The sequence below is a fragment of the Podarcis cretensis genome (assembly GCF_951804945.1).
Source record: "Podarcis cretensis genome assembly, chromosome: 4".
Taxonomy (NCBI): domain Eukaryota; kingdom Metazoa; phylum Chordata; class Lepidosauria; order Squamata; family Lacertidae; genus Podarcis; species Podarcis cretensis.
In genome coordinates, this window is record NC_137173.1 from 35,222,479 (window position 1) to 35,249,081 (window position 26,603).

At 40.2% G+C, this 26,603-nt stretch overlaps 1 protein-coding gene across 37 annotated transcripts in view; it reads right to left on the reverse strand.

The window, feature by feature from the left end:
- ABI3BP (ABI family member 3 binding protein) overlaps window positions 1-26,603 on the reverse strand; it is a 134,920-nt gene that overhangs the window by 24,405 nt on the left and 83,912 nt on the right. For 16 of the 37 annotated variants that reach the window (XM_079974330.1, XM_079974298.1, XM_079974314.1 and 13 more), the window contains 18 exons: window positions 24,965-25,039; window positions 23,212-23,280; window positions 22,056-22,097; window positions 21,467-21,538; window positions 20,292-20,339; window positions 19,968-20,039; window positions 18,085-18,153; window positions 16,982-17,029; window positions 15,776-15,850; window positions 13,024-13,098; window positions 9,142-9,216; window positions 7,036-7,113; window positions 5,504-5,578; window positions 4,243-4,317; window positions 2,890-2,991; window positions 1,349-1,420; window positions 796-852; window positions 159-224 (listed from right to left, as the gene is read on the reverse strand). In XM_079974330.1, the coding sequence (XP_079830456.1) occupies window positions 159-224; window positions 796-852; window positions 1,349-1,420; window positions 2,890-2,991; window positions 4,243-4,317; window positions 5,504-5,578; window positions 7,036-7,113; window positions 9,142-9,216; window positions 13,024-13,098; window positions 15,776-15,850; window positions 16,982-17,029; window positions 18,085-18,153; window positions 19,968-20,039; window positions 20,292-20,339; window positions 21,467-21,538; window positions 22,056-22,097; window positions 23,212-23,280; window positions 24,965-25,039 (1,245 nt within the window). The remainder of the gene's footprint in view (window positions 1-158; window positions 225-795; window positions 853-1,348; window positions 1,421-2,889; window positions 2,992-4,242; window positions 4,318-5,503; window positions 5,579-7,035; window positions 7,114-9,141; window positions 9,217-13,023; window positions 13,099-15,775; window positions 15,851-16,981; window positions 17,030-18,084; window positions 18,154-19,967; window positions 20,040-20,291; window positions 20,340-21,466; window positions 21,539-22,055; window positions 22,098-23,211; window positions 23,281-24,964; window positions 25,040-26,603) is intronic. The other 21 variants (XM_079974324.1, XM_079974323.1, XM_079974322.1 and 18 more) reach the window with 18 other exon arrangements.

The window sequence follows — 26,603 nt, forward strand, 5'->3', positions numbered from 1 at the left end:
GAAATAAACTTTAACATGTGATTCCCTCAAAACTTAGGAAACAAAATTGCTGGTATGTGCTGGGATCCCTGACTGCTTAGAGATTGGGCTATGAGTAACAATACTGATCTGTAAGCATTTGACTAACTTTTTTTAAAATTCAAAAAGCAATATATTACCAGGTCTGGTCTGTGACTTATCAGTCATCTTGGGTTTTGCAGTAGTGAAGTATACTTTATGAGGTGCTGTTAGAAGGAAAACAAAACTAGTTTAATTTCTAAGGATATGAAGTACAGTAAAGATAACATGCAGCGCAAGAGATGATCCAGGTTCTGCAACTAAAGGCAAAATAGGAATCTGTTATGTTAAAAAAGTCTGGCATTATCTAAAACCTGTTTTAGAGGATTATGCAAGCTTACAAAGCATTTATATAACCAAATCCACAATTTCAGCAATTTCAGCAATTATCCCAACATTTGACATTTGATTTTTTAAAAAAACAAAACCAAAAAAACCTCAGGTGTTATCTCAAGACATCACTCACCCTACCAAGATAAATTCAGTGGTCCTTATTATAATTTTATATGATACATAAATGTTGATACTATAATGTTGCAGCTAAGGTATAGGTAAAATAATTCAAAACGCACTTTGGGAACTGGGGGGGGGGGGGGGATGCACAACAGATCCACAGCCCAAACTGAAACCCATAGAATGGTTGAAGGGTTTGTTTGTTTTCATTTTTATTGTCAGCAATGGCTTTATAGGAATAACTGAATTATTTCAAATGAAACAGCATCAAATAAACAAGATTACCAGTTTTCAAATGTGGACTTTCAGTTGCTATTACACCTCTGTAGGGCTTGGATGAGGCTAAAAAGAAAACATTTGAATTAGTGTACACAGTGTCTTCTTTAAATGGAATGCTATGAATTTCAAACAAAAAGTAGACCCTTTTCCAAAGCAGCACAGAAATTAAAATGTTTGTTGCTGGAAATCTGGAAAGAGGCATTATTTATTTTTATTCATTTAACAACATATTTATACTGCTTGATTGTAAGAAAACCTTTAAGCCGTTTACAAAGTCATGCATTCATAGATGATGGGAATTTTGAGATCAGGAGAAAATTCAGCATTAACAGACTGAGATTGAGAAACAGAATGATGAGGTAGTGTTTTGATGACAATCAAGGCTAATGCATGAGGTGGTTGTTTCTAAATGGAACAGCAAAGAAGCTGGCCTGGAAGCAATTTAAGACATAAATCAAGCAAGTTAACATTGTTCCCCCCGCCCCAATCCCGGCATAAACCTGTAGGAAAGGTAAGGAAATAATTTCAGCCAAGGAAGAAAATATAAAATAAATATTACCCAAAGTATCTTTGGAGCCATCAAAAACATGAATGTGGAGGTTAATTGACCCCAGGTCCGTTGCAATTGGTGCTACAGAGAACAACATAGGATTGCCAACTGAGATTAGGGCATAGCTTGTCTGAGTCACACATGAGATGAGAACAAGCATGAGTCAGTCTTTATTTTGTTTTAGAATAGTAAGACACAATGTGTTATTTTCTTGCAGGAGAGACATATTACAAAGTAACATTTGATATTTTTATTAAGTCTGTAATTAGGTACATTGTATGCCTCCTGGGAAATGTTGGGAAGGATTGAGGGCACAAGGAGACAACAGAGGACGAGATGGTTGGACAGTGTTCTCAAAGCTACTAGCATGAGTTTGACCAAACTGTGGGAGGCAGTGGAAGACAGGAGTGCCTGGCATGCTCTTGTCCATGGGGCCACGAAGAGTTGGACATGACTAAACGACTAAACAACAACATACCTCCTGGGCAGATACTAAGACTAAAGGAATAGCTATTTATATTAAGCCTACCTATGTCTCTCTGCCCACAGGTAGTGCTGTGGTCTAAACCACTGAGCCTAGGGCTTGCTGATCAGAAGGTCGGCGGTTTGAATCCCCGCGATGGGCTGAGCTCCCGCTGCTCTGTCCCTGCTCCTGCCCACCTAGCAGTTCGAAAGCACATCAAAGTGCAAGTAGATAAATAAATACCGCTCTGGCTGGAAGGTAAACGGTGTTTCTGTGTGCTGCTCTGGTTTCGCCAGAAGCGACTTAGTCATGCTGGCCACATGACCTGGAAAAACTGTCTGTGGACAAACGCCAGCTCCCTCGACCAGCAAACCTCCTACCTCTGCCCCAACCCCCTACCACATCTACTCCATAAAGCCCCACCATGCTAGAGGGCGGTGGGATCACACCCTGAATATGTTTCTCTTAAAGAACCCAAAGCTAAATCAATATAAAAAAATGTAATAAATAACCCACTCCAACAAATAAAGAAGTTAAAACGTGTACTAATACTTGGGATCCTGCTAAAACTTTAAAAAGATAATGTTATGTAAGTTCATATGTGGATTTAGCCAGCTGCAAAGTTTTAAAAAATCACATTATGTTAAGTTATCTCATGTAGGATCCTTCTGCCTGTCTCCTCTCATGGAATGAGACAACACAGGGATCCAATTGCTCCTTTGCTACTCTGTCAGTATTTCCCAAGGAGCGAGGCAGAGAGAGGAAAGGCCAGCCCCCTCCCTACCACTGTTTTCTGACATTACTATTTATTGAACAGAGAACAAACACAGCAATGGATACTGAAGCAACATATACAATGATAAAACTGAAATCTCCATCTGTTTTGGATTCTAGGAGCAGACTAGTGGCAGACTTACATCTAGTTTTTTGGGGGGTTGTTGTTGTTTTAATTCAGCTTTCAGTCTATTTCTATAACAATTCACAATATATTGAAAAAAGATGCGACTAATATACTCCAAGATATCACATGTGCTAAGTCTAAAAGCATGATGACACCATTTTCAAAGTCTGCTAAAATCCTACCTACCCTGAATGTTACAAAGAATGCAATTACCAGGTTTTGTCTGGGGTACTTCTGGTTTGCCAGATGTTTTGGGTTTAGGAGGAATAAACCGTGTTTCTTTTGGAGCTGGAAAAAAGGAGTAGGATTGTTATTATAGTCTTTAGAATTCAGATTCATGCCATGTTTAGCTCAAGTGAGAGTACATGCCTTAAAAGCATTAAGCAAAAAAACAATGATTCCATGTGTTTCTGACAGCTGATGAAAAAAGACTTTGAAAATTAGAAGAGTGTGATGATATAAAGTGTGATACAAAATAAATGATAATGAAGAATGATCAAGCTCTGTAGAAAACAATATTGCAGGTCTGAAAGACAGAAAACAGGATGTCCACAGCAGTGGTGTATTGGAGCAGGAACATGAGGGAGCGCAGCTCTGGAACATTTTTTCACAACAGGAGTGATGATGACATCTGTTGGGGTGGTATTTGCCATTGGTGTAAGCTCTGGGGTTGGACAACATAAGAAGAGCACTGTATAATCAACCCAAAGGCCCATCTAGTCTAGCATCCTGTTCTCACAGTGGCCAACCTATGGGATGTCTATGGGAAGCCCACAAAGAGGACGTGAGTGTAATGGGACTCTCCCTACTTGTGTCCCCAAGCAACTGATACTGGAAAGGCATAGCCATCACAACTAGCAGCCATAATTTGACAGCCACATCCTCCATGAACTGTCCAATCCCTTTTGAAAATCACCCAAGTTGGTGGCTATCATTACATCTTGCACTAGCAAAGTGCACAGTGTAACTATGTGATGTGTTTGTCTGTTCTGATAATTCCAATATGGATGACCCCAGGTTCTACTATTATGAGAGGAGGGGAAAAATATTTTTATGTACCTTCACTGTGGCTATTTTTGTACAACTCTAGCAGGGATTGCCTGGATTATGATCCCTTTGTTGGGATAGCTAGGCACAGACAGTGACTGGCCCAAAGTCACCCAGTGAATTTCTTGGGTTGACCAAGTATGCAAACATACGTCTTTCCCTAGCCATGTCCAACATGCCATCTACTATATTATCCTATGCTAGCTCATGCATTTCTTACTCTTCCCGGGGGTGTGGCTATGGACTCTCTTGCTTTGAGAGCTGTCACAATGAGTCTGTGCATTTCAAATTTACTGTTATACCACTGGTCAACATGGTGTTTTCAACTCCTGGGAAACCAGTTCTAAGGTAGCTAAGAGAGATTACAGCAACATATATGGAGAAGTAGAAAATAAAATAATGGGACGTCACAACACAAAATAATGACACAAATTGTTCTTTTTGCTGAAGAGGGAAGAAACAGAGCATTAGTTTCAATGTGGAAGTTTTTACCCATAGTTGCCTTTTGTCGTTCAGATGATATGGTAGGTTTGATTATAAGTGGTTGTGTGGTTGTTCGGTGTACTGCTGTTGGAAGGAAAAAGTGAACATCTTTACAAAGCTGAAATAAAGGAAATATAAAAGATAGGATGTACAAATCAAAACAACACTGAGAATAGGAACAGCTTCCCATAGAGCGCAAACAGTTACCACTACCTTGCAGACCCATGTGAGACCAGCTATTTGCACACACAACTGCAAAGATGCATTTAATATCATGCTCAGTCAGGGTAGGTTTCATACAAGAATAATGTTGAAAAATGAAAAGCACCATGAAATGGAAACAATTGCTTGGAAAATTTTATTTGATCTAATTTCTTTTCTAACTTAAGTGATCTCCAGCGTTATAGAGAGATGACCAAGGGTGATTATTGAAGTATCTGCAAACGTTTCAACGCATAAAGCTTTACACATAGCAGTTTGAAACAGTTTACGAAGTAGATTGCTGTGGGATCTGGGGACTGAAAAGAAAAGGTAAAGCTCCATTGCATCCACACAGTCCCTTACTGAGGGAGCTCTGTGGATTGTGTCCTTTGAAATGTCACAAATGGGGTATATTCAACTAATTCTAACTCAGAGTAGACTCATTGAAATTAATGATGACTAATGACTACCCGTTAATTTCAATGGCTCTTACCCTGAGTAAAGGTGAGCTGAATGCAACCCATAGATTCCACACACAAGCTGTGTGATTGTTCAGAATGTCTGAGCACAAATAAGTATAGAAAGTCAACAATATTAGCAGCGATGGCTCACTAGCTGCGTATTGTTTTCCAAACAGTATCTTAGCTAACTGGGTATGGTGAAAAGGATGCTGATAACAGCAAAAGGCTTTAATTCACCACTGCAGCTCCTTCCAGTTCCTGCAAGTGTTCTGCCGCCTATATTTATGTCTTTATTGTTAGTTTCAGTAACAAAATAAATACGTAACAATCAGGATACCCTTTCAAAAAGAAGAAAGCTCTGACTATCCATGATAATACCCCTGACATTTCTGTCTTCTCAGGTTGGGATATTTTGCTAAATCTGGCAACCATATAATAGTTTCCACAGAAAACAAGGGCCATGGTATCGTATTTTCCCCTTATGAGTATAGCTGCTCAGGAATAACCAGGAGGAATTTGGCTATTTTTCCTCTAAAAATACAGAAAGCGAGGTTTGGCTAACAATATAATTATATGAATGTATAGAATTACAAAAGTGACTCAATTACCAGGTTTGGTCTCTAGCATTCTTGGCCTGGTAGTTGGTTTTGATTTATTAGGAATGAACTGTTCTACTGTTGAAGCTGAAATAGAAGAGAGAGAGAAAATGCAAACCTGGATTATAACCCGCAAGAACATATTTGTCTCTCAGCCTGAAGGAAGCTAAGAATGTGAAAGCAAAAATGCAGAAGCCAACTAGGAAGGAGGACCAAAAGGGAAGACAATAGTGATGATGATGATGATGATGAGGAGGAGGAGGAGGAGGAGGATGAACTTCTGAATAATAAATATTTTTTCAAGCAGTATTCCCTGTGCAGGGAGAAGAGAATCAGACAACAACAAAATACAAAAAACCAAAACCAAAATTAAGAAAACTTAACCACCCACAGGATGATGAACCCGATATTTTCATTTGTGCTGAGATCTCTGTGAGAACAGAGATATCAAACCTTCCCAATGCTTACCCTGCCTGCCTAAAATGTAAGACCCAATAAGCCCCTTGGGAAGAATAGCAACGCTTTGTCTCTGCAACAAAATCCATACACATGCCCCATTAATTTAGTGCTACAGCATGTTTGTACACATAAGCGAATGCAGATCAGTTTGATGGTGCTGTGTATTTATGTTTCATGCCCAAATTACCAGCATCAATTTAGTCATGGTTTCCTTCTTTGTACTCCAGACCAGGTACACATACCCAACACCATGCCTCTTCACTTCATGTACCTGATGAAGTAGGGCTTTACATTATGATAAACTACTCAGGGTGCATAGGAGAAAGAACAGTGTATGCACTCAGCCAGACCTTTACTTGACATTTTCACAGTAGTGGCAATGCATGTTCTTACTTGACATTTTCACAGTAGTGGCAAGACTCACTACTTATGAAATTGAACAGAAGCAACGGTTCCTTGGCAGAGGAACTGCTGTAGTAAAATGTCAGTGGTTTGTTTGCATGTGAGATTTCCCTTCTCCCTGTCACCTATGTATATATATTGCTTTAGGCTGCAGCTTTACAGTGTAATCCTGTGTATCAGAAGTATCATTTAGTTCAATGATACTTATTTCCAGGCCAAGGCTGCAAACCTATATATGATAAGTTCAATGGATCCTACTTCCAGGTAAGGGTGCACTATAATTGTAGCCTCAGTCTTGTATGGTGCCATAATTTGCTGTTTTGCAGTCTGTTCTAAATATTCCTATAAAGTACATCACATCCAAGTAAGGCAAATTGTACTCTTGTTCAAGGGAAATCATGATAATGTATGTTTTTTAAAAAGCAATGGAGTAACTTTCATACAGAAATGGTGCTGAAGCAAAATTAATCTTGATGTCTCAAAGACTGAGAATAAGCAGAAATGCCATCGACTTAATTTCGTCATGTGAGGTTCAACAATTATTGTGTGTTTTGTGCCAAACGGCATTTGAGTAAATGGAAAGAGAGGCTAGTTACTAGCTGCAATACGAGGTTCTTCAGAGAATTCTTTTGCCTGAAAGAATTATGAGAAAAAACATGACTGTGAGTAAATAATAGGATTACCCGGCATTGCCTTTGCCTTTTCAGGAACATGAGGTATGATGGTGGTGGCAGCACCTTGAGAGAATGGAATAATTTCTGCTAGGGAAAAAATTGAGACACATCATGAGAGAACTGGAGAAGATTAATACAACTATTTGTTTTACATTAGTGCATATGCCCAGATCGTTCTAAAGAGCTGCAAGCTGTAAGATAGCAGAATTTTCTCGGCTGAGACTTTTATTATGTTTCTTAAACTGTAGTTTGAAAGGAAAAAGCTACATATTTATATAAAAAAGATTTTGGTGTGCTGAAGAAGAAACGCCCTTGATTTATATTTGGGTCGGAGTATAGTCTGGATTCAGCAATAGGCTGGATTGCATGATATGGCTCCATCACTTCCCTAGGCAACATTGCAGAGAGTACTGATGCAAATAACTTATTTAGGCTGCAATGCTATGCTCACTAACCCAGGTGTAAGCCCCACTAAAAAGAATGGTACTTCTGAGCAGACAAACCATTTGTTTTCTTTGCTATTTGACTGTCTTCCTTGAGAACCCATTTAAAGCCGTTGCCATCAGCAGTGCCTAATGAAATGATTCTCTGATGGGAATCTTCTGCTGCCATGACTGGATAAGCTTTTTGCTAGGACTAGGGAGACCAGCGTTCAAATCCACACTGACCCTTGAAGCTCACTGGGTGACTTTTGGGCCAGTCACTGTCTCTCAGCCTAATGTACCTCACAGGGTTGTCGTTAGGATAGAATGGGGAAGAGAAACATTTATGCAACCTTGGGTTTCTTGGGGGAAAGGCAGGATAGAAATTTAACAACAGCAATTGTAGGGCAGTGATAGTGAAGGCGGCAGATGATTCAGTCACCATTTTGCAAGCATGAAGTTACAGACTGGCTGGCAACAGCAGCCCATTCCAACACCAGAAGGCTGCTAGCTAGTCAACAACAACAACAGCAGGTTTGCACAGTGCTGGCTGAACTGCTGCCCGCTTCCATATGGCTCAATGGTTATTGGCAAAGATAGGCTCTCTTTTCCCCACACTGCCAACCAATGGCCTCTGTCAGGTCCCACAAGTGAACTACTTCACCAGTTACTGATGTAATGGTCCTTACCTTCTTGCTCTCTGAAAGGTTTCTTACTTGTGATGTGTTTTTGTAATATATAGTTTGTTTTCATATATTTAGGGAAGCCTTTAATGTTTAATAGACTATTGTATTTTAATATTTTGTTGGAAGCTGCCCAGAGTGGCTGGGGAAACCCAGCCAGATGGGTGGGGTATAAATAAATTATTATTATTATTATTATTATTATTATTATTATTATTATTATTATTATTTAGCACTTTGCCATATTGGTCACATATTTGTTTTGTCAGATTCCCCTTGTCCTCTTATTTAGAAGAAGAGGAGTTTGGATTTGATATCCTGCTTTATCACTACCCGAAGGAGTCTCAAAGCAGCTAACATTCTCCTTTCCCTTCCTCCCCCACAACAAGCACTCTGTGAGGTGAGTGGGGCTGAGAGACTTCAAAGAAGTGTGACTGGCCCAAGGTCACCCAGCAGCTGCATGTGGAGGAGCAGAGACGCGAACCCAGTTCACCAGATTACGAGTCTACTGCTCTTATCCACTGCACCACACTGGCTCTGGCATGACATTATTTCACAGATGAAGTTTTCTTGCCTTTTATGACTTTTATAAGACTATGTTCTTTAACCACATAGGAATCTTTGGGCACTTGTTTGTGCCCATCCTAACTGGAGGTAGAGATTTTATCTGACCCTATTGGCTGAGCCATAATGGTGCTTTTGAAATAGCCACGAAGCTTCTGAAATGATTGACCTTCCAGACTTTCCTTTTCAGCTTCATTTGAACAATCCCAACTTTTTTTTTCTAACCCCCTATCCTGAACTATTTGGACTATTTGAGGAAATTTTGCATAAACATATACGTTGAGCTTGACAGCTTTGCGGTGACTGTTTCCAAGGAGTTTGACATTTATCCTGCCTTAATGAATATCTGCTTCTTTAGAACAATGAAATTAAAAGAAAGCTTTTCATATCATATTCCATCTCCTAAACTGGATCATTTAAGATGTTCATATGTAAAAGTTATTTACCAGGTCCAGTCTGTGGTGTGTCTGTGGTTGAAGAGATTTTAGATTTGGAAGGAACAGGCTGCATTTCCTTTTGAACTGAAAAAATAACCAGGAGTGTTATACTTTTTAATGTTTTCCTGGAACAGAAATTTGTGTGTCTGTACAACAAAGCTTGTGTCTGTCCTTCCACAGGCAAAGAAAATATATCTGGATAAAAAAAGAACACTGAATCTGATATATACACAAACTTTAAACAAAGAAAAGACAGCCTTGCTTTTAATAACATTAAGAAAGCAATAACAAAAAGAAAACAAACCTGATCCTGTTTGAAGAACATAAATTAGGACAAGAACTCAAGAATACATTAAAATTGGCGAGTTCCTCCTCTTAGGAAATCTCAGCCACTTGTTTGTATGCCAGTTGTTTCAGCCAATTGATCAGTAATTAAGTCTGCATAAATTTGCCCCTGAATAAAACTATATTTTGAAGGGGGGCGGGAATCATATTTTGTTCTTAGATGATATGTGAGTCATGGCATCTCTGATAGATGGCTGCCCTGCATCTGATTAAAGCCTCCAGCGAAATGGAAAGACCACCAGCACTGAGATAAATGTTCTCATTGTTAAAACAATTCTTACCATAAATAATGATTTTTAATGAGAGCAAAATTAGGATGGTTGCTTCATTATTTCTGCAAGTTGTTTTCTCCTCCCAATGTGAGACAGCAAATTTGCTGTGGACTCTCTGGGCAGATACACCATACATTTAAAGCACATCCAATGAGCATGTACTTGTCCTAAAGAATCATGTGAAGAGTTGTTTGTTAAGGATGCTGCCAGAGCCCGCTCAGCCATTAGGCAGGATGAGCCACTGCCTCAGGTGGCAGGAGCTGCTGAGGCAGCCCCCCCCCTGCGCCTCCTGCCTGCCCAGCCCCCTCTGCTAGTAGTGTAGAAGCAGTGTTGCCATCATCACTGATTTTGGGAGAGATCATGTCCACTTAGGGTGAGATCTTGCCTGAAATCACATGAGATATTACCCCCAAGCAGTGCAATCTTGCCTGGAATTGACACTGATTGTGGCACCACGTCTTCCCCAGAGGTGGATGCAGCAAGGTGTGTGGTGGCAGCAGAGTGGGCGGCGTAGGCAGTGTCAGGTATGGTGGTGGCGGGAGTGGCAGCAATGGCAGGGCAAGCCCATAGGTGCTGCTAATTGTACTGTATTGGCCTGAATATAAGCCTCATTTTTTCCCACATGAAAAGTTGAAGTGCGGCTTACAATCGCAACCTTACAGTATGCAGTCAGGAGCATGGGGCAAACAGAGCCAGGAGAGGGGCAAAGTGGTGCCCACCCCGTGTGTAGTCCCAGCCCTCTCCCCCAAGGCCAGGAGACAGTGAGGAAGGGGAAAGGCCGCTGGCAACAAAGCGCAGATTCTCTCCCCCCCCCCCCCCGCAGTATGCAGCCAGGAGCAGCAGAGGAATGGAGTGGCTTATATTCAGGTCCTTTTTTCTTTTTTTCTCCCACCCCCTCCAATTTTAAAGGTGTGCCTTATGTCTGGGTGCGGCTTATATTCAGGCCAATATGGTAACTCTGAGGAGGAAACTACAATTCCCAGGACTCTTTGGGTGAAATCATGTGCTCTAAATTTTTGTTTTCAATTCTACCTTATCCTAAAGAAACTGTAATTCCTGCCCTCTTTGCAAGCAGAATACTTAAACACACATCAGGAGCTATTTAAAGCTCCTTTGAGGCATACAGCCACATGTGAGAGGGCGTTAACTCTGTAAAAGTAGGGTGTATGTGCCAGCTCCCATGTCCTCAACCACTCATCTTCCCCATCCCAACTTTCCCACATAGAGAATAAGTTCTGACAGGAGAGTTCTAAGGGTGTTCAAGCATCCCAAATAAATAAAACGCTTGAGTAGTTGCCCAAGATATCTCAGAAGATATATCCTTAACTTTGATACAGTAGGGAACAGAAGATAGCACTGTACAAGGGACTTGTGTCGACAGGAACCATTTGTTCCCAACAGACAGGAGAGTTTCGTTCTTAAAGCCAGGGCTTGATTCCCACCATTGTATTTTGATAGCTCTTGGTGCCTTAGCCTTCTTTTTGGAAAGTCAGTTGCCTCAGAAAATAAACACTCTCATATGTCTAATGTATTGAAACAAATGCTTCTTTTTAAGGAGGATGCTCAAGAGCTGCCTTCTTCAGACTACTATATAGTGGAAAAAGTGACACTATTTATAATTCCAGTCTCCACAGAATGTAAATCAGCTCTACTGCATTTCAACATTATTTCAAACCTCACCAGGAAATCTTTTTATATACACAAAGCTTCTTTAAAAGACAAATGTGCTAGAAAATGAAATGCTTTAATATAAGATGTAAATATTGTACGGCCACATTCCATTCAAACAATCCACAGAAAAGGAGAGCTGAATTATAGCAACAAAAGCCTTTAGCATTAAATACCCTCTACTTTCCATCTCTCAATTTTAACCACATAATCTCTGAAACATTCCAAGCCTCATTAGAAACCACATCCTGCCCTGCAAGCCCATCACAGAACTAATTCCAGATGAATCAGAACTGGTGGTTGTCACTCAGTGGTAAAGGAAAAAGCACTTTACCCATGCACCTTATCCTTTGTTGTGAGCTATATGTCAAATTAAGCTCTAAATCTTAACCAACGAGAAATGATCTTGCATTAGTCCTGTGACAAAACCAATGAGGTTTATTGTACGGGTCTATGCATTAGAAAAACAGTTATTTAAGGTGAAAGGGATCCAAAACACCACTGAATTTAACCCTCTGTCATGCCATGATGTGTTATAAATATCCGTATAAAAAAGAGACTTACCACCTGGTTCAGTGACATATACACTGATTCAGCAGAATTTTGGATGACTCATGTCACATTTGTCATCACCCCTCACACCCCAACGTAAACTGACATTTTGAAGTCAGCTTATCGTGGAAATCCATTTGGAAATAGATTGTGAGAAGAACCAGGCTTGTCCAGAAACTGGCAACTAGCCACTGATAGCCTTCTCTTCCATGAGTGCTACAGTAAAAAGGTAAAGGTAAAGGACCCCTGGATGGTTAAGTTTAGTTGAATTTGACTATGGGGTATGGCGCTCATCTTGCTTCAGGCCGAGGGAGTCGGAGTTTGTCCAGAGACAGCTTTCCGGGTCATTTGGCCAACATGACTAAACTGCTTCTGGCGCAATGGGACACTACGATAGAAGCCAGAGCGCACAGAAACTCCATTTACCTTCCTGGTGCAGCAGTACCTATTTATCTACTCGCATTGTTATGGTTTTGAACTGCTAGGTTGGCAGAAGCTAGGACAGAGCAAGAGGAGCTCACTCCGTCATGAGGATTCAAACCATAGGTGAGGACAGTGCACTGGTGCTTGAGGGTTTCCCACAGGCATCTTGGTGGCCATAGTGAGAACACGATGCTGGACTAGATAGGCCATCTGTCCAGCAGCCTCTGCTTCTGTTCTTATGCATTCAGCTTTTGCTTCTCATAGGCATATGGTCAGCCACAGTGAGAGCAGGATGTTTTAGAGTGTATGGGTCTGTGGTGTGATCCAGCAGGGATCTGCCTTTGATTTTAGGGCATGCATTTGGATATGGCTCTAGGTGCGATCCCTGGCATCTCCAGTTAAAACAAAACCAGGTACTGGGGATGAGAAAGAGCCTCTGCTTTGGTTCCCAAAGAACTGCTACCAGTCAGAGTAGAGAATACTGGGCTAGGTGGACCAATGGCCTGATTCAGTATACGACAATTTTATACATTCATAAACAGTGAACTACTGCAAAAGTAAGTTTCAATGACACAGGTTTGGCCAAAGACACACTTTGATGTAAAATAATTGTTGAAAGTGATGTGCTTACCTGGTTTTGTATGAGGTGTTTTTGGGCTGGGTGATGTTTTAGGCTTGGGTGGAACACGGCGACTCCCTTTTTGACCTGAAAGGTACAAAAGTTGAATTAAAGCTGCATCTATACCATCCTATTTCTTCTTGATGCAACAAACTATCACCTTTGAGTTTTCATCTGGATCAGATTATATTTCTGTGCTACTTTTTGCATGTTTATCTGCACAAGACAGGATAAAGCTTTCCCTCACAAATGGAATTGCTGGGAAAATAGGCCTGGCTACAGTTTGCATTGCTGAACCAGCCCTGCAGCAGATCCACATGTCATGCTGGAGCCCTTCCTTGTGAGTGCCATTAAGGCAGGGATGGTGAAACTGGGGTTCTCCACATGTTGTTGTACTCCAACTCCCATCAGCCCCAGGCAGCATGGTCAATGGTCAGAGCCAGTGCTTTTTTTCTGAGGGGATGAATACCCCTAAACATTTTGTGAATCTAAAAGGAGAAGAAACTAAAAATTTAAAATGTTTTAGTTTATTCTTTAGCACGGTGAATCGTCAGTTCCGTCGCTACCCCTGATGGCAGCCTCATTTCCTGTCATGGTGTTTCCCGAGTCTCAGATGGAAGCGAGCGTTTAATGTGTGAAGTTACTGTGATCTGTCAGCTGTGTAATATGAGGTAATGCATGTTCTTTGTACTTTCGTCCATTTACTGTATTTATTTATGGTGATTTTCTTGAGTCAAAATGAGACTACCCCTAAGCATTTTTTTAAAGAAAAAAACCACTGGTCAGAGCCACTGGTCCTCCCATCCTTGCATTAATGACTACAGCTACTGCCTCCTTCTCCCTGCATTTCCAATAGATCTATTGGCAGGGAAGGGCGCTTAACGAACTACCTTAGGACAAATGCTAACTATTAACTGCTGGTTAAAAAGAAGAAAAAAATATTCAACAAGCAGAGAATCTAAAATGCATGTAGTGGGTGTTCATAAAGTAATCCAAAAATCCAAAGATTAAAAAAACAACAACAGATTTCTACAAAAGGCCTCCCCACACAGAAAGAAAAGCTGGAAGTCAATCCAATGTGTATTGATACCAAGATACAGAATGATATGCTGATTATAAATTAAGTTGTGCATGGCCCCCTTATAACCCATAATATCTGTACTTGGCCAGTATCCAAATTGTTACTGCAAGTCGCTCAAGCCAGACAACAACTTGCATTGTTGGGTCGAATAACACTGACTCTTAGAAGTAGAAAATGGCTACATGGGTGGAATAAAAGACATAGCACATTATATATGGAAATGTTGTTTACAGAAAGCAGTACAAGATAAATGACTTGTTCAGTTGGCTAAAAGTGTGTTTAGAAAGGGGAAACATTGTTCTGGTTGCTAAGCAGCGATTCATCCCTTGCTTTGATATTGTGCTATCTGTTGAGCATGCCAACTGCTAAGAGACTCAACATAGATATATATGGCTATTTTTTATGTACATATTTTATAACATTTTTGTAATTGTTATTTGTTTTATAAAGTTTTTATTTTTATTCTTAAAATCCATATCGCTCCCTTCATCATAGATGATCTCAGGGCCGTTAACAACAAAATAGAATACAATAAAATATGATACAGTTGAAACCATCAAACTAATCCATTATAATAGAACAAAAATACAGTGATCACTGTGTATCAGTGAGGAATATCAATGTACGTATTCAGAAGGGCACCAAAGGTCTTCAGATTCAGAAGGTCTACGTATTCAGAAGGTCTTCAGTTGGCACCAAAAGATGGACAGTGTTAGCCTCAACAGAACCAAAGCAAGAAGGGTGTTCCACAATCGTGATGCTGTTACCAGGAATGCCCTCTGGCAAACTAATACATCATCTGACCTCATGTACAGATGGTATCGCCAAAAGGGCCTCCCTTGGAGATTTCAAAGTACAAGCAGGACTGTTATGGGGAAAGGTGTTCACCTGTGTATATATTTGGTGTACATATGGTCTTTTTATGTATGGGGTAGGAGAAAGTTCCATTTGGCAAGAAAGTAAAAGGAATAAAAAACAAAATTTAAACAGATTTCCCCCTGTATTTTAAGATGCCAGTAAATTTCAGTCATCAGGGACCGCCTCTCCTGGTATGCCCCATGGAGGACCTTAAGGCAAGTAATAACACCCTGAAGATCCCAGGCCCTAGGGAGATTAGACTGGCCTTGACCAGAGCCAGGGCCTTTTTGGCTGTGGCCCCAGGCTGGTGGAACGCTTCCTCACAAGAGACCAGGGCCCTGCGGGATTTGACATCTTTCCGCAGGGTCTGCAAGATGGAGCTGTTCCACCAGGCCTTTGATTGGGGTTCAGTCGGATTCTTTTCTTTCTGTATAAGAACAAGCATTAAAGTGGCCTCCTGGCCCACTCACAGGTCCTTTATAAGACCAGTGGTAACAGTTGGCCCCGGAGAATATTAACCACTCTCAATTTTACCAGTGGACTACCATCTGTCCAGATTTTAATTTGCTCTGAACTAATTTTAAGATGTATTTTAATTAACTGATTGCCTGTTTTTATGTTCTTTGTATACTGTTTTAGTTTTATGATGTTAATTGCCCTGAGCCCAGCTCCGGCCGGGGAGGACAGGGTACAAATAAATTTATTATTGTTATTGTTATTGTTATTATGGCATTTATGTTAAATAGTTCTTAGTAGAGGAAACATTGAATATAATCAAACACTTGAATAAAACTGAGCAGAAACTCAAAATAATGAACCACTTACTAGGCTTGGTTGTTGTTAAACTAGGGCTGGGAGATGTTCTTGGTCTGGCAGGGACACGGCGAGTTTCTTTAGGAACTAAAAGGAATTGAACATGAGCCATTTTACTATAATACTACAGGGCTGCCAAATGCAAGTAGGAGTGGATGCCCACAAGCATCACTTCTACAAAACATATGCATAAGAAGAAACAACAAACAATAAGCCACCAGTGATAATTAGAGTGTGCATGCTGAATGGAGTTGGGTGATATAAATGAAGGCATAAAGTCACTGATGAAATTAGCAGTTCAGAGAGATTTGAAGTCTAACTCTAAAATACAGAATGAAAAATAATTTGAGGCAGTTGAAAACAAATCAACATGATCTCATATAACAGGCTTCCAGTACCTCAGTGGTATTTTTCATCACATCTTGTTTTGTCTCAGGTTGTAGCATACAGGCTCTAGTGGGCCATTGAAAGGTCTTTAAAAGTATTTGTGCAAAGGACCTCTTTAGGCATTCTATACTCAATAGTAAGTGAACACGCAAGGCTGGACGGGGCAGGGGGTTAGAGCTAACACAAGCCCTATCACCGTTTCAGCTGAGGGTGATCTTCTTAAGGGAGTAGCCTCCTATGCTCCTGCAATCTCCCTTCATATTTTGAAGCTGTGACTTCCCAGAGCCATAAAATGCATGGGGAACCTCCACTTGTGAAATTTGCCCTCCAACTCATGGAGAGCGACAGGAATGGCTTTATCCGGATAGGGAGTGGAGCTTGGGTGTTCCTCTTGCATGTGTACTTAACACAAATATAGAACGTCTGAAGAGGGCAACTGTCTTCTGCAGCTGGAATGGCTTCATTATATTTCGGCCACTTTGATAGGTCAGAAAGAGCAGAGGAAGATTTTTGCCAGCCAAAGAGCATCTCTGGGTTCGAGCTGCTGTGATTTCTTGTGAACATATACTCTGCAAGACCCCGGTCCCCTAAATCTTTTATGAGTCCAATTTTGAAAGATGTGGGGTTTCAGTGCAATGTCGTCCTTTTCTAGACCCAGTGCAGCATGGTGATTTTAGTAATGTTATGGAAGAGACACTAGCAGCTAAGAAAGCTGAATGTCAAGGTGAAATGATGAACAAGAAAGTACAGTATGGTACAGAAAAGATTTGAAATTCTATTGGAAATTATGAAGGCAAGCAAATATGATCATCCATGATTAAAATGTTTTACCCATTGTTGACTTTGGTTGTTCAGTTCTAAAAGTAACTGCTTCCATGTCTGCATCATCAGTGATATTAGTAAATAAAAAGGCATGTATTCAATAATAAGCTTACAAGTCATTATAAGCATAACATGAAAAAAACACAGCTTTGATTCATTTGAAGCTAGCACTCATTTAATGCACTTTATTTTGATTAACTTCAAGTTACAACTTCAAGTGGGTACAAGTTTGTCCTCTGATAACTCTAAGTGGAAGTATTTCCAGTGTAGTGGCAATGAATGTACATTATTTTGTGTGTTCTTACTATTTTCCCTGCATGGGATGCAGGCGGCACTGTGGGTTAAACCACAAAGCCTAGGGCTTGCCAATCAGAAGGTCGGCAGTTCAAATCCCCGTGATGGGGTGAGCTCCCATTGCTTGGTCCCTGCTCCTGCCAACCTAGCAGTTCGAAAGTATGCAGTGCAAGTAGATAAATAGGTACCGCTCCAGTGGGAAGGTAAACAGCATTTCCGTGCACTGCTCTGGTTTGCCAGAAGCAGCTTAGTCATGCTGGCCACATGACCTGGAAGCTGTACGCCGGCTCCCTCAGCCAGTAAAGCGAGATGAGCGCCACAACCCCAGAGTCGTCTGCGACTGGACCTAATGGTCAGGGGTCCCTTTACCTTTACTATTTTCCCAAGGATGAAGTTCCAAGTGCAGCTACTACAGAGGCTGTTTTCCTTAAGAAGTGAGAGAAGTGGATTTCCAGTAGAGTAGACCACAGTACTCATGCTTCTTTCTATTTTGGTAGCCTAGCTGCACTGTAATTCTGTGCAGTTTCTCTAGACTGCACCATGTGGGATGCGTCCTAGCGACTAGCAGTTGGGAGGAAGAGGGTTCTAAAAATGAAATAAGTACTGGCAGTGCCCCCCCCCATTTATGCAGGGGTTACATTCTGAGGCACAGCGAGTGTCAGTGAAATCATGTATAAAAGCCTGCAAACACCCTGTTCTGCCCCCTTAGAATATTTGACTGCATTTTTAGGAAAAAGAATGAAGTATTCCAGGCTGTGCCAAAATAGATAAAAAGCAAAACTGATGGATGAATTCATACAAAACAAAGATGAATTTACCAGGCTTGGTCTGGGGCACGTCAGGGCTGAGCCAAGTTTTTGGTCTGGAAGGCACAGGGTCTCTTTCTTCTGGAAACAAAATAGAGTATGCAAGTTATAAATTGGTACATTGTTCAGAAATCTCAGTGTGAGATCAGATGCAATGAATGTGGGTACAACATGCCTCTGTCTTACTTCCTACTAAAGATAATGAAGAAGGATAAAGGAGAGACGTGCAAAGGAATTTTAAAAAAGCATGTTTTGACTTTAGGTGCAGATTATAAGAATGGATACAACAGGCTGGCTGCCCTTGGAAACTTGACAGACATTTAAACACACAAATATTGATCCAGAGAGACCCAAACTACTTTGATTTGGCAAAGCTCCATGACTAGGTATTGAATCAGGGGCAGGATTAGAGAAGTGCGCCATCTGCTCAGGTGTCATTGGATCAGTTTCCGGTTTTATGGCTGGAGAAGGCAGATAAGACCCTTGGAAATTTGTGGCCAATCGCACAAAGCTTGACTGATACAACATAGCAGGAAAGGGTTGAAGGGATGGTTCCAGGGAATGCTGAAAGCATCCTTAAATGAGTGGTGCACTGCAAAGGTGATGGCTTGACCACTAATTAAGAAGCCCTCGTGGATCAAGAGGTTTGTGGCAAATCTCCCAATTGCAAATTTTTCTTTCTTAGGGAAGGTGGTAGCTGCTTAGCTTCAGGTGCTCTTGGAAGAAGTGGTTTATTTGGACCCATTCCAGTCTTGCTTTAGGTTTGGCTTTGGGAATCAAACAGATTTGGGTCACTCAGATATATGATCAGATGGATTTGGAGAGAGACAAGTAGGACACTGTTGTTTATTAATCTCTCAACCGTTGTACTGCTAGACTGACTGCAGTTCAAGAGTTGGAGGCATGGTGAGTCAGTGGTTCCACTTCTATCTATAGGATGAGTTCTGGATTTTTGTTGAGGACTGCTATTGATGTGATTTTCTTATTTTCCTGCTCTGCCCTGGTATTGCATTGTGATGAAGGGAAGATTACAAATACTCTTACATAAAAGTAAAGCTGAGAGTAGTTATATATACTATTAGAATATGAAGACAAAATGAATGCAAAAGGAGCTGCTTAAACACTCAAAATACTGGATAAATTCAAGTGAAACATTAACACATTAATAAAATTAAAGGTGAAGGTAAAGGGACCCCTGACCATTAGGTCCAGTCGTGTCCGACTCTGGGGTTGCGGCACTCATCTCGCTTTATTGGCCAAGGGAGCCGGCGTACAGCTTCTGGGTCATGTGGCCAGCATGACTAAGCCGCTTCTGGCAAACCAGAACAGCGCACGGAAACGCTGTTTACGTTCCCCTCAGAGTGGTACCTATTTATCTACTTGCATTTTGACGTGCTTTTGAACTGCTAGGTTGGCAGGAGCAGGGACCGAGCAATGGGAGCTCACCCCGTCGCGGGGATTTGAACCGCCGACCTTCTGATCGGCAAGTCCTAGGCTCTGTGGTTTAACCCACAGCGCCACCCGCATCCCATAAATAATAAAAAATTACCAGCTTTCAAATTTGGACAATCTGTTCTTGTTGTTACACCACTGAAGAGCTTGGATGAAATGAAAATCAAAACATTTGAACTTACTAAATGTACACAGTGCTTTCTTCAAATCGAATAGAATGAAGTTTGACCAAAAAGTATAGAGAAGTGTGGAAGCTATGTTTGATGGCAATCTTCTTATGAAGAAGATTTTTTTGGGGGGTGGTTGTTCTTTGATGGAACAGAAAAAAATGGTTTGGAAGTCAATGACAAGCAGAAGAATCAAAGTGCAATTAGTGTTTCATAAAGTTGTAAGAAGGATAAACAGATTAAATATACTTTTCAAGGAAGTAAATAATCCATTACCCGGAGTAGCTTTGGGACCATTGAAAACATGAATATGGAGGTTAATTGAGTCCAAGTCCGTAATAAATGGTACTGTTGGAAACAAAACGGGGGGTGGGGTGGATCTGAAATTAGGCTTGTCTTGTCTGAGTCACATATGAGATAAGAACAAGACACATGTGCATTTCAGAAAAGAAAATGCATTTCCTATAATACCACTTGGTTTTACTTAATGTTTACATATTTTTATCTTCTGTTGATAGTGTACTCAGAGTGGCATACATCAACAATAAAAAAATCAAAATAAAAAACAGAAGAATGTAAATTTCAGTGAAGCATCATTACCTAGTTCAGACTTGGGTGGCTCAGTTCTATGTGCAACAGGTTTCATGTCTATACAAAAACAAAACAAAACTTTTATATATAATAAATGATGCTTCTTGCCAAAGTGGCGAACAAAATCATCAGAACAATGCCGAACAAAAATAGTAAAACATAACAAGGAGTAAACATATAAAATAAAATATGAAAAAAATCTTAATTTACACTGAAAACAATATTACTAATGTCTGCTGGTAGATCAGAAGAATTATTAAATTTTACTAAAGATAAATCAATACTTATTAATCTATGTGCCTTTAAAATGTCCATGCATGTATTCTTAGTAATTTTCTTTCCAAAATTGTATCAAATCAAAGGATAATCTAGATGTCATGCTAATGAGCAAAGTGAGGAAAGGAAGGAAAGTGGTCAGACATCAACAGTGATGATTATGCATGGAGATGTGAAATGGCAATTGTGGGGTGGGTAACAAGAGGCTATCTTGACAACATACTTGTAATAGACCTGGTTTTATAATAATGCTAAGGATGGAGGAATCATTCTATTTTTTGCATGTGCTGATTCATGAATCAGTTCCGTTCCATTTCTTCCTCAATCTTTGTATGCATTTTAACTTAAAACATGCTTTTACATGTGCGCTTTGGTAATTTTTTGAGCAAAGAACTGTTATTACAAAATTCGGAGAAGTGTGTGAGAATAAAACATTTAACTATATTCTGTGTAAAGATAATATTAGTCCTGGAAGTGCAGATCAAATCAGTTTGCTTAAAAATGTAGACCAAACAAAACACTCAAGCACCCCAAAGCGATACGTATATATTATTACTATCAATGTCTTAGATCAAAAGAACTGTAAAAAGAGTTCCATTTGCAGAACACGTCATTCCTAACTTCCTCTTTCCACAAAAGCACCTGCAGTCCTCAGAGGACCCTCTGGATTGGTGTTTCATGCAATGTGAATGAGAGGGTCTGAAACTGCCCCTTCTGCTCTTGCTAGAGCACCACTGAATGCCAGCTATTATGGGCTTAGAATGAAATCCTGCACTTCGTTTTGGTTGCAAAATTTCCTTTAAACTGAATGGGGTGTATTCATGTATTACCAAAGGCAACTACACCCATGCAATGTTACTGAGACGCATACACAGACCATTTTAAATGTGACAACTGAGGAAAATTACCAGGTTTAGTATGCAGCACATGAGGGCCAATGGTTGTCTTAGGACTCGAAACATGATGCTTGACTTCTGGAGCTGAAAGAGAAAACTTGGTTAGGAGCTGTTAAAGACCAATATGTTTGGCTCTGGCTTTTCAGATGCGAAGGTGAAGGTGATGAAACAAAATCATGCTGTGGGAAAGAAGTGCACCAAGGCAGACAACACAAGAGACTTTCGAAAGGAAAGTTGCCATAATACATGTATAAGGTTGGTTAAAGTGATTCATATGATTCGTGGCCATTTCTGGAGCCTAGCTTAAAAAAGGAATGTGAATCACAGACGAAAGACTTGACTGCAGTGTAATGTGGCTACTTCCAGCTGTTTTCAAAAGGTGACAGAATCACTGTGCGAGGAAGGAAAAAGTAATTCTGTGGGGTGGAAATGAAAATGGTTACAAATGTGCTAAGTGATCAACATACCTAGAGAAAGGGTGGATTTTAATGGGGGGGGGGAAGGATGGTGTTAGATGACCTTTCAGAAGGAGAAAATGCAAATGGTTTCTGAGAAAAGAAAGTGAACAAGACCAGTCAGTGCACGAGGAAAACACCATTACCTACTATTGGAAGTTCATTGCTAAATGTAATAGGCTCCGAAACTGCACCAGAAAAAAAGGTAACGATTAAAATGAGGAAAACCTTTCAGAATGAATGTAACGATTGCATTACCCTATAAACATAAGGTTATGCTACTATTTTAAAGTCAGAGTTTGGTACAAAATCTTAGAATCAAGTGAGTTAACAGTGGAAAACATACACGCAAGAAAATATTACTGAAGATCCACAATCTGGAAGTACATTTCTGCCTCTTAATCTTTAGGTCGGGGTGGCTAATCTGTGGCTCATATATGGTCAACCAAGAGATTTTTGTTAGGGTCTAATAATTCTGCAGTGTTTTGTTTACAATTAAAAAAAAAATAGGGGGGGGGGGAAGTGGTTTCCCATCTTTGTCATTCCTACCTTACCATGCAGGATGTGGAAGGTTGGCCATGGGTCAAAGTGCCCTTCAGCCTGAAAACAGTTAACCACTTCTGCTTCACTTGCTTCTGTAAGGGCTATCCTGTTTGTGAAGGCTGGGGATAGTTGGATGGATGTCTGCTGCTATTATTTCGGTTATCGTTCTGTTTTTGCAGTCATAGAATTTTAATGGATTATTTATTGTATTGGTTTTCAAAATACTTTTCTGACACTGGGAAAGGCGGACTAGAGTGATATTTTACATACATACATACATACATACATACAATCAAATGCCTTATCCAACCTCGTTTTGAAATGTACCTCTCTGAGAGGCAGTTACTGCCTATTATATTTTTATTTGGAATTTGCTCTGTTATTCAATCAGACCTCCCATTCACATTCTTCAAGTACATCTGGAAATGTTAAAACAGTTGAATAGTCAAACTGTTAACCAGAGGCCATGTTTGTGATTGTTTCAGACCGTCAGCCTAGCAGGCAGGATCAATTGCTCACAATCTAACAATCCAAAGTGCCAAAATGCTGAGATCTAGATTGCTGGGAGTCTAGACAGGAAACAGTCTAGTGACCAATCAAGATGGCACCTGCAGTATATTTGCAGTCATACCACCAGAGCCCTGTTCAGGGACTATGCTTGAACAAGGAATGCCTACATGAGTAGCACCAACAAAATCTCTACCAGCAATGACATCACAGAAGGTTTCATTAAGCCCATTTGAAAAAACACATAATTACCAGGTTTAGTAAATGAGGGTTCTGGTGCTGTGGATGGTTTAAAAGGAAACTGATCTGCTTCAGTTACAGCTGGGGAAAAAACATCAGTAAATAATTCAAGCGCATGCCAACTCAAAGGATGTATCATATGGTTCAGATGACATTTATCTTAAAGACTGATGGTGCATTCCTTTGCATGTTTACTCAGAAGTAAGTTTGCTGCCTTCAGTGGGGCTTACTCTCTTACTCAACATGTTCTTGTGATGCACTGAGCCAACATTCAGTATCTCCTACCTTTCATCTCTCCAGAACTCTCAAGTGTACTCCACAAGGATGGAAGCACTCCTAATGGTCATGCTCAAAAGAAGACGTTTTTCTATATGAAGTCTGTCCTGTTATACCCAACATACAAACACCTTTTTTTATATAGATGCATTGTTTCAGCTTTAATTTTTTGCTGAGCCACAGCAAAATGGTCTCTTTTACAAGCTCCTTTTCCTGAGCAAGACTCCACCATTCAGAGGAACTACTCCCCTTGATTATCTGGTATGACTTATTTTAAAGCATCGGAACTCAGTATATTACAGAGTCTGCTTGTACCTTCTCAGGCGCATCATCTATTTAACCACGATTCCACAGAAATTTCTGAGCCAGTCTGGTTTGAATAACCAGTTGATTCAAACCATCAACATTCAAACCTAATTATGAAAGTTTATTTGATTCTGGAGGGTTTTATATGACAGTTTTGTGTCAGCTAAACATTTTAAACAAAACTATTCCTAAAAGATTCCTTATGGGATTTAATGGTAAAACAAAAGGGCAATCAGACTGAGTGTACTTGCACTATTTATTTTGAGATTAAAATTAATTTAATGTATAGAGTTTACAAATTTTCGCAGCTGGGTTACCAAATACTTTTGCTGGCAATGACTGTGGAAGTATGATAAAAGCTGACAGGCTGGAGGATTTGGCAGTTGGGAGGAAGACTGGGGCTGTGGGATTCAGATGCTAACTAGATGTGTCTACGGTAATTCCTAGCAGTGAAACCAAGTTAAACTGTCAAGCTTTGCTTAATAGGATATGACATTCCACTCCAGTGCATTGGTTTGAATTATTCTATACTCAGCAGGAGTTCCTATGACATGCTTTAGTGCAAAGTGGGCCAAAAAAAGTGTTGTTGTTTTGAGGGAAGGCAAAGTGTTGCAACAGATTCTGTCTCAAGTCTCAGATACTGATAGCACTATGGTACATCATATAGGAGCACTGGGTTTTGGTGTGGGTTTTTTTTTGTCAGCAGTCTATTGACCTGAGGAGTTGGCAGCTTTGCAGAAGAGACAGGCAGACGTATAGACCTGATTCTGTCAAAGTCATGCTCATGGTCCCTGTTGCTCCAGTCTTGGTATGTCACAAATGTCTGCAATATGTGGCAACTGTAGCATCCATGTCATAGACTTGGTTTCTCATGTGTTAGTGGTCAAGAGTTTCACCCATGCAAGAATAGGTTCTTGAAGATTTTTGCAGAAAATATGGGGCTAGTAGGACGTTTCACATACTGTACGTGGGAACTCCTCTGCTAAAACAGCAGCAGCAGCAGCACTGTCTAAAGTGGATGTTATAGTAGACTAACCCTAAAATTTGAAAAGCTAGCAAAATTCTAAAGATGAATTTGTGGTAGAAAATGCACTTGTAGTAAATGAAAGGTTCCCTGTAGTAATGAGAAGAAATTAAAAGAACCAGCTGGATAGTGACAATTAGCTGAAGTAAAATATATTACCCATTGTTGCCCCTGGATGTCCGACAGTGTGAGAAACCTTAGTTGTGGTGGGAACTGGAATCAATTTGCTGGTAACTGTTGGAGTAAAGGATAGTCTCTTAAGAAAGGGAAATCTGAGAGTTCAGGATTTTAGAATGTGTATTCAAATAATGTGCGGCATACTCTGTTTTAACGGCATTTTTGGACTGTCTACCTAATCATAAATATAATCAAGTAGTGTAGTATCGCTGTTGGATTTAATTTGGGAGACCTTGATTAGAAAATGCATGGAGAGCATGGCTATATTTACTATCCTCCAGGTTCAGAGGTAGCAAGTCTCTGAGTATCAGTTGCTGGATACTCAGCAGCAATAGGCTATTTACTGGGTTCACATCCTGCCAATGGGCTTCCCTTGAGCATCTGGCTGACTACTGTGGGAAACAGGATGTTGAACTAGGTAGACTTCAGTCTAATCTAGTAGGGCTCTTCTTATGTTCTTGTGGGATTGAATCCTTGCTCAGCTCTAATGTTAACTTAGTGGTCTTTGACAAATCCGTATTTCAGCCTATTTCACTCAAGGTTATCGTGCAGATAAAATAGTTTAGTCTGATGTATTTTGCCCTGAGAAACATAAATAATTTAAAGGCAAATATGATATCATACAAAACATCAAGTCCTCCTCCAAAGCGAGTTATTAGAAGATGGAAGCAGACTCATATTTGCTGTCATTTTACTAATTCAAAACATCTGAAGTGGCACCTATAGTTCTCTAAAACAGAGCAGGAAATTTTTAGTCCTCCCTCCAGACATTGTTGGATTGACCATTGGACATGTTGGCTTGAGCTGATGATATTCCAATGACATATGGAGGCCACAGATATCTCACCCCTGCTTCAGAGCATTCAGAAGATCACGTGGCTGAGTTATTCAAGCACAATGAAAAGCAGAAGGTAGTACTCTTTTAAAGTTGGAATAATACAGCCTGATCCAGTACCAGTACAAGTGGAGAAAATGAAGCTTCTTCCAGTGGAATATCTTAAGGAGAAGAGCAAAAGTCTACAAATCCATGAAACCAAAATGTTTCATTACTTCCATAAGTTTTTAAAAGGGAAAGACAATGCCCAACTCTGCAGGTTGCTGCTTAACAAGAGGGAAAGCAATGTTGAAGCTAATTTAATAGAAATATGAACGTGTTATATTTAGCATACAGCATATATTATCCATCCTAAGAAAGTGAAAAATAATACATCAGTCGTCAACATCCATTCCAAGACACACACACTGTCAACCTGGCACATTAAAGCCTCTCTGGTGCTAAGGCAAACAGTACACAAGGGAATTGTGTCACCAACAGGAAGTCCAACTGCTTTTGACTCCCCTGAGCTAATATTTCAGATTTGTATGTTTAGCTGAGTACACCGGAGAGTAGCTGACCTGTAGGAGACAGGGCAAGCTTTAGGGTATAGATCAAGTAACACAAACCCCGTTCCACTTCTGACTCATAACTAAAAATAGATGCATGGTACTTATCCAAACATCTCATCATTTTAATGGCCAGTTTCCCCTTTCAATCTTGGTGAAATTCTATGACTTTCCTTCAACTCTACAAAAACATGAAGAAAATAAACAATATGGAAATTTCAGTTTACATTGTGAAAGG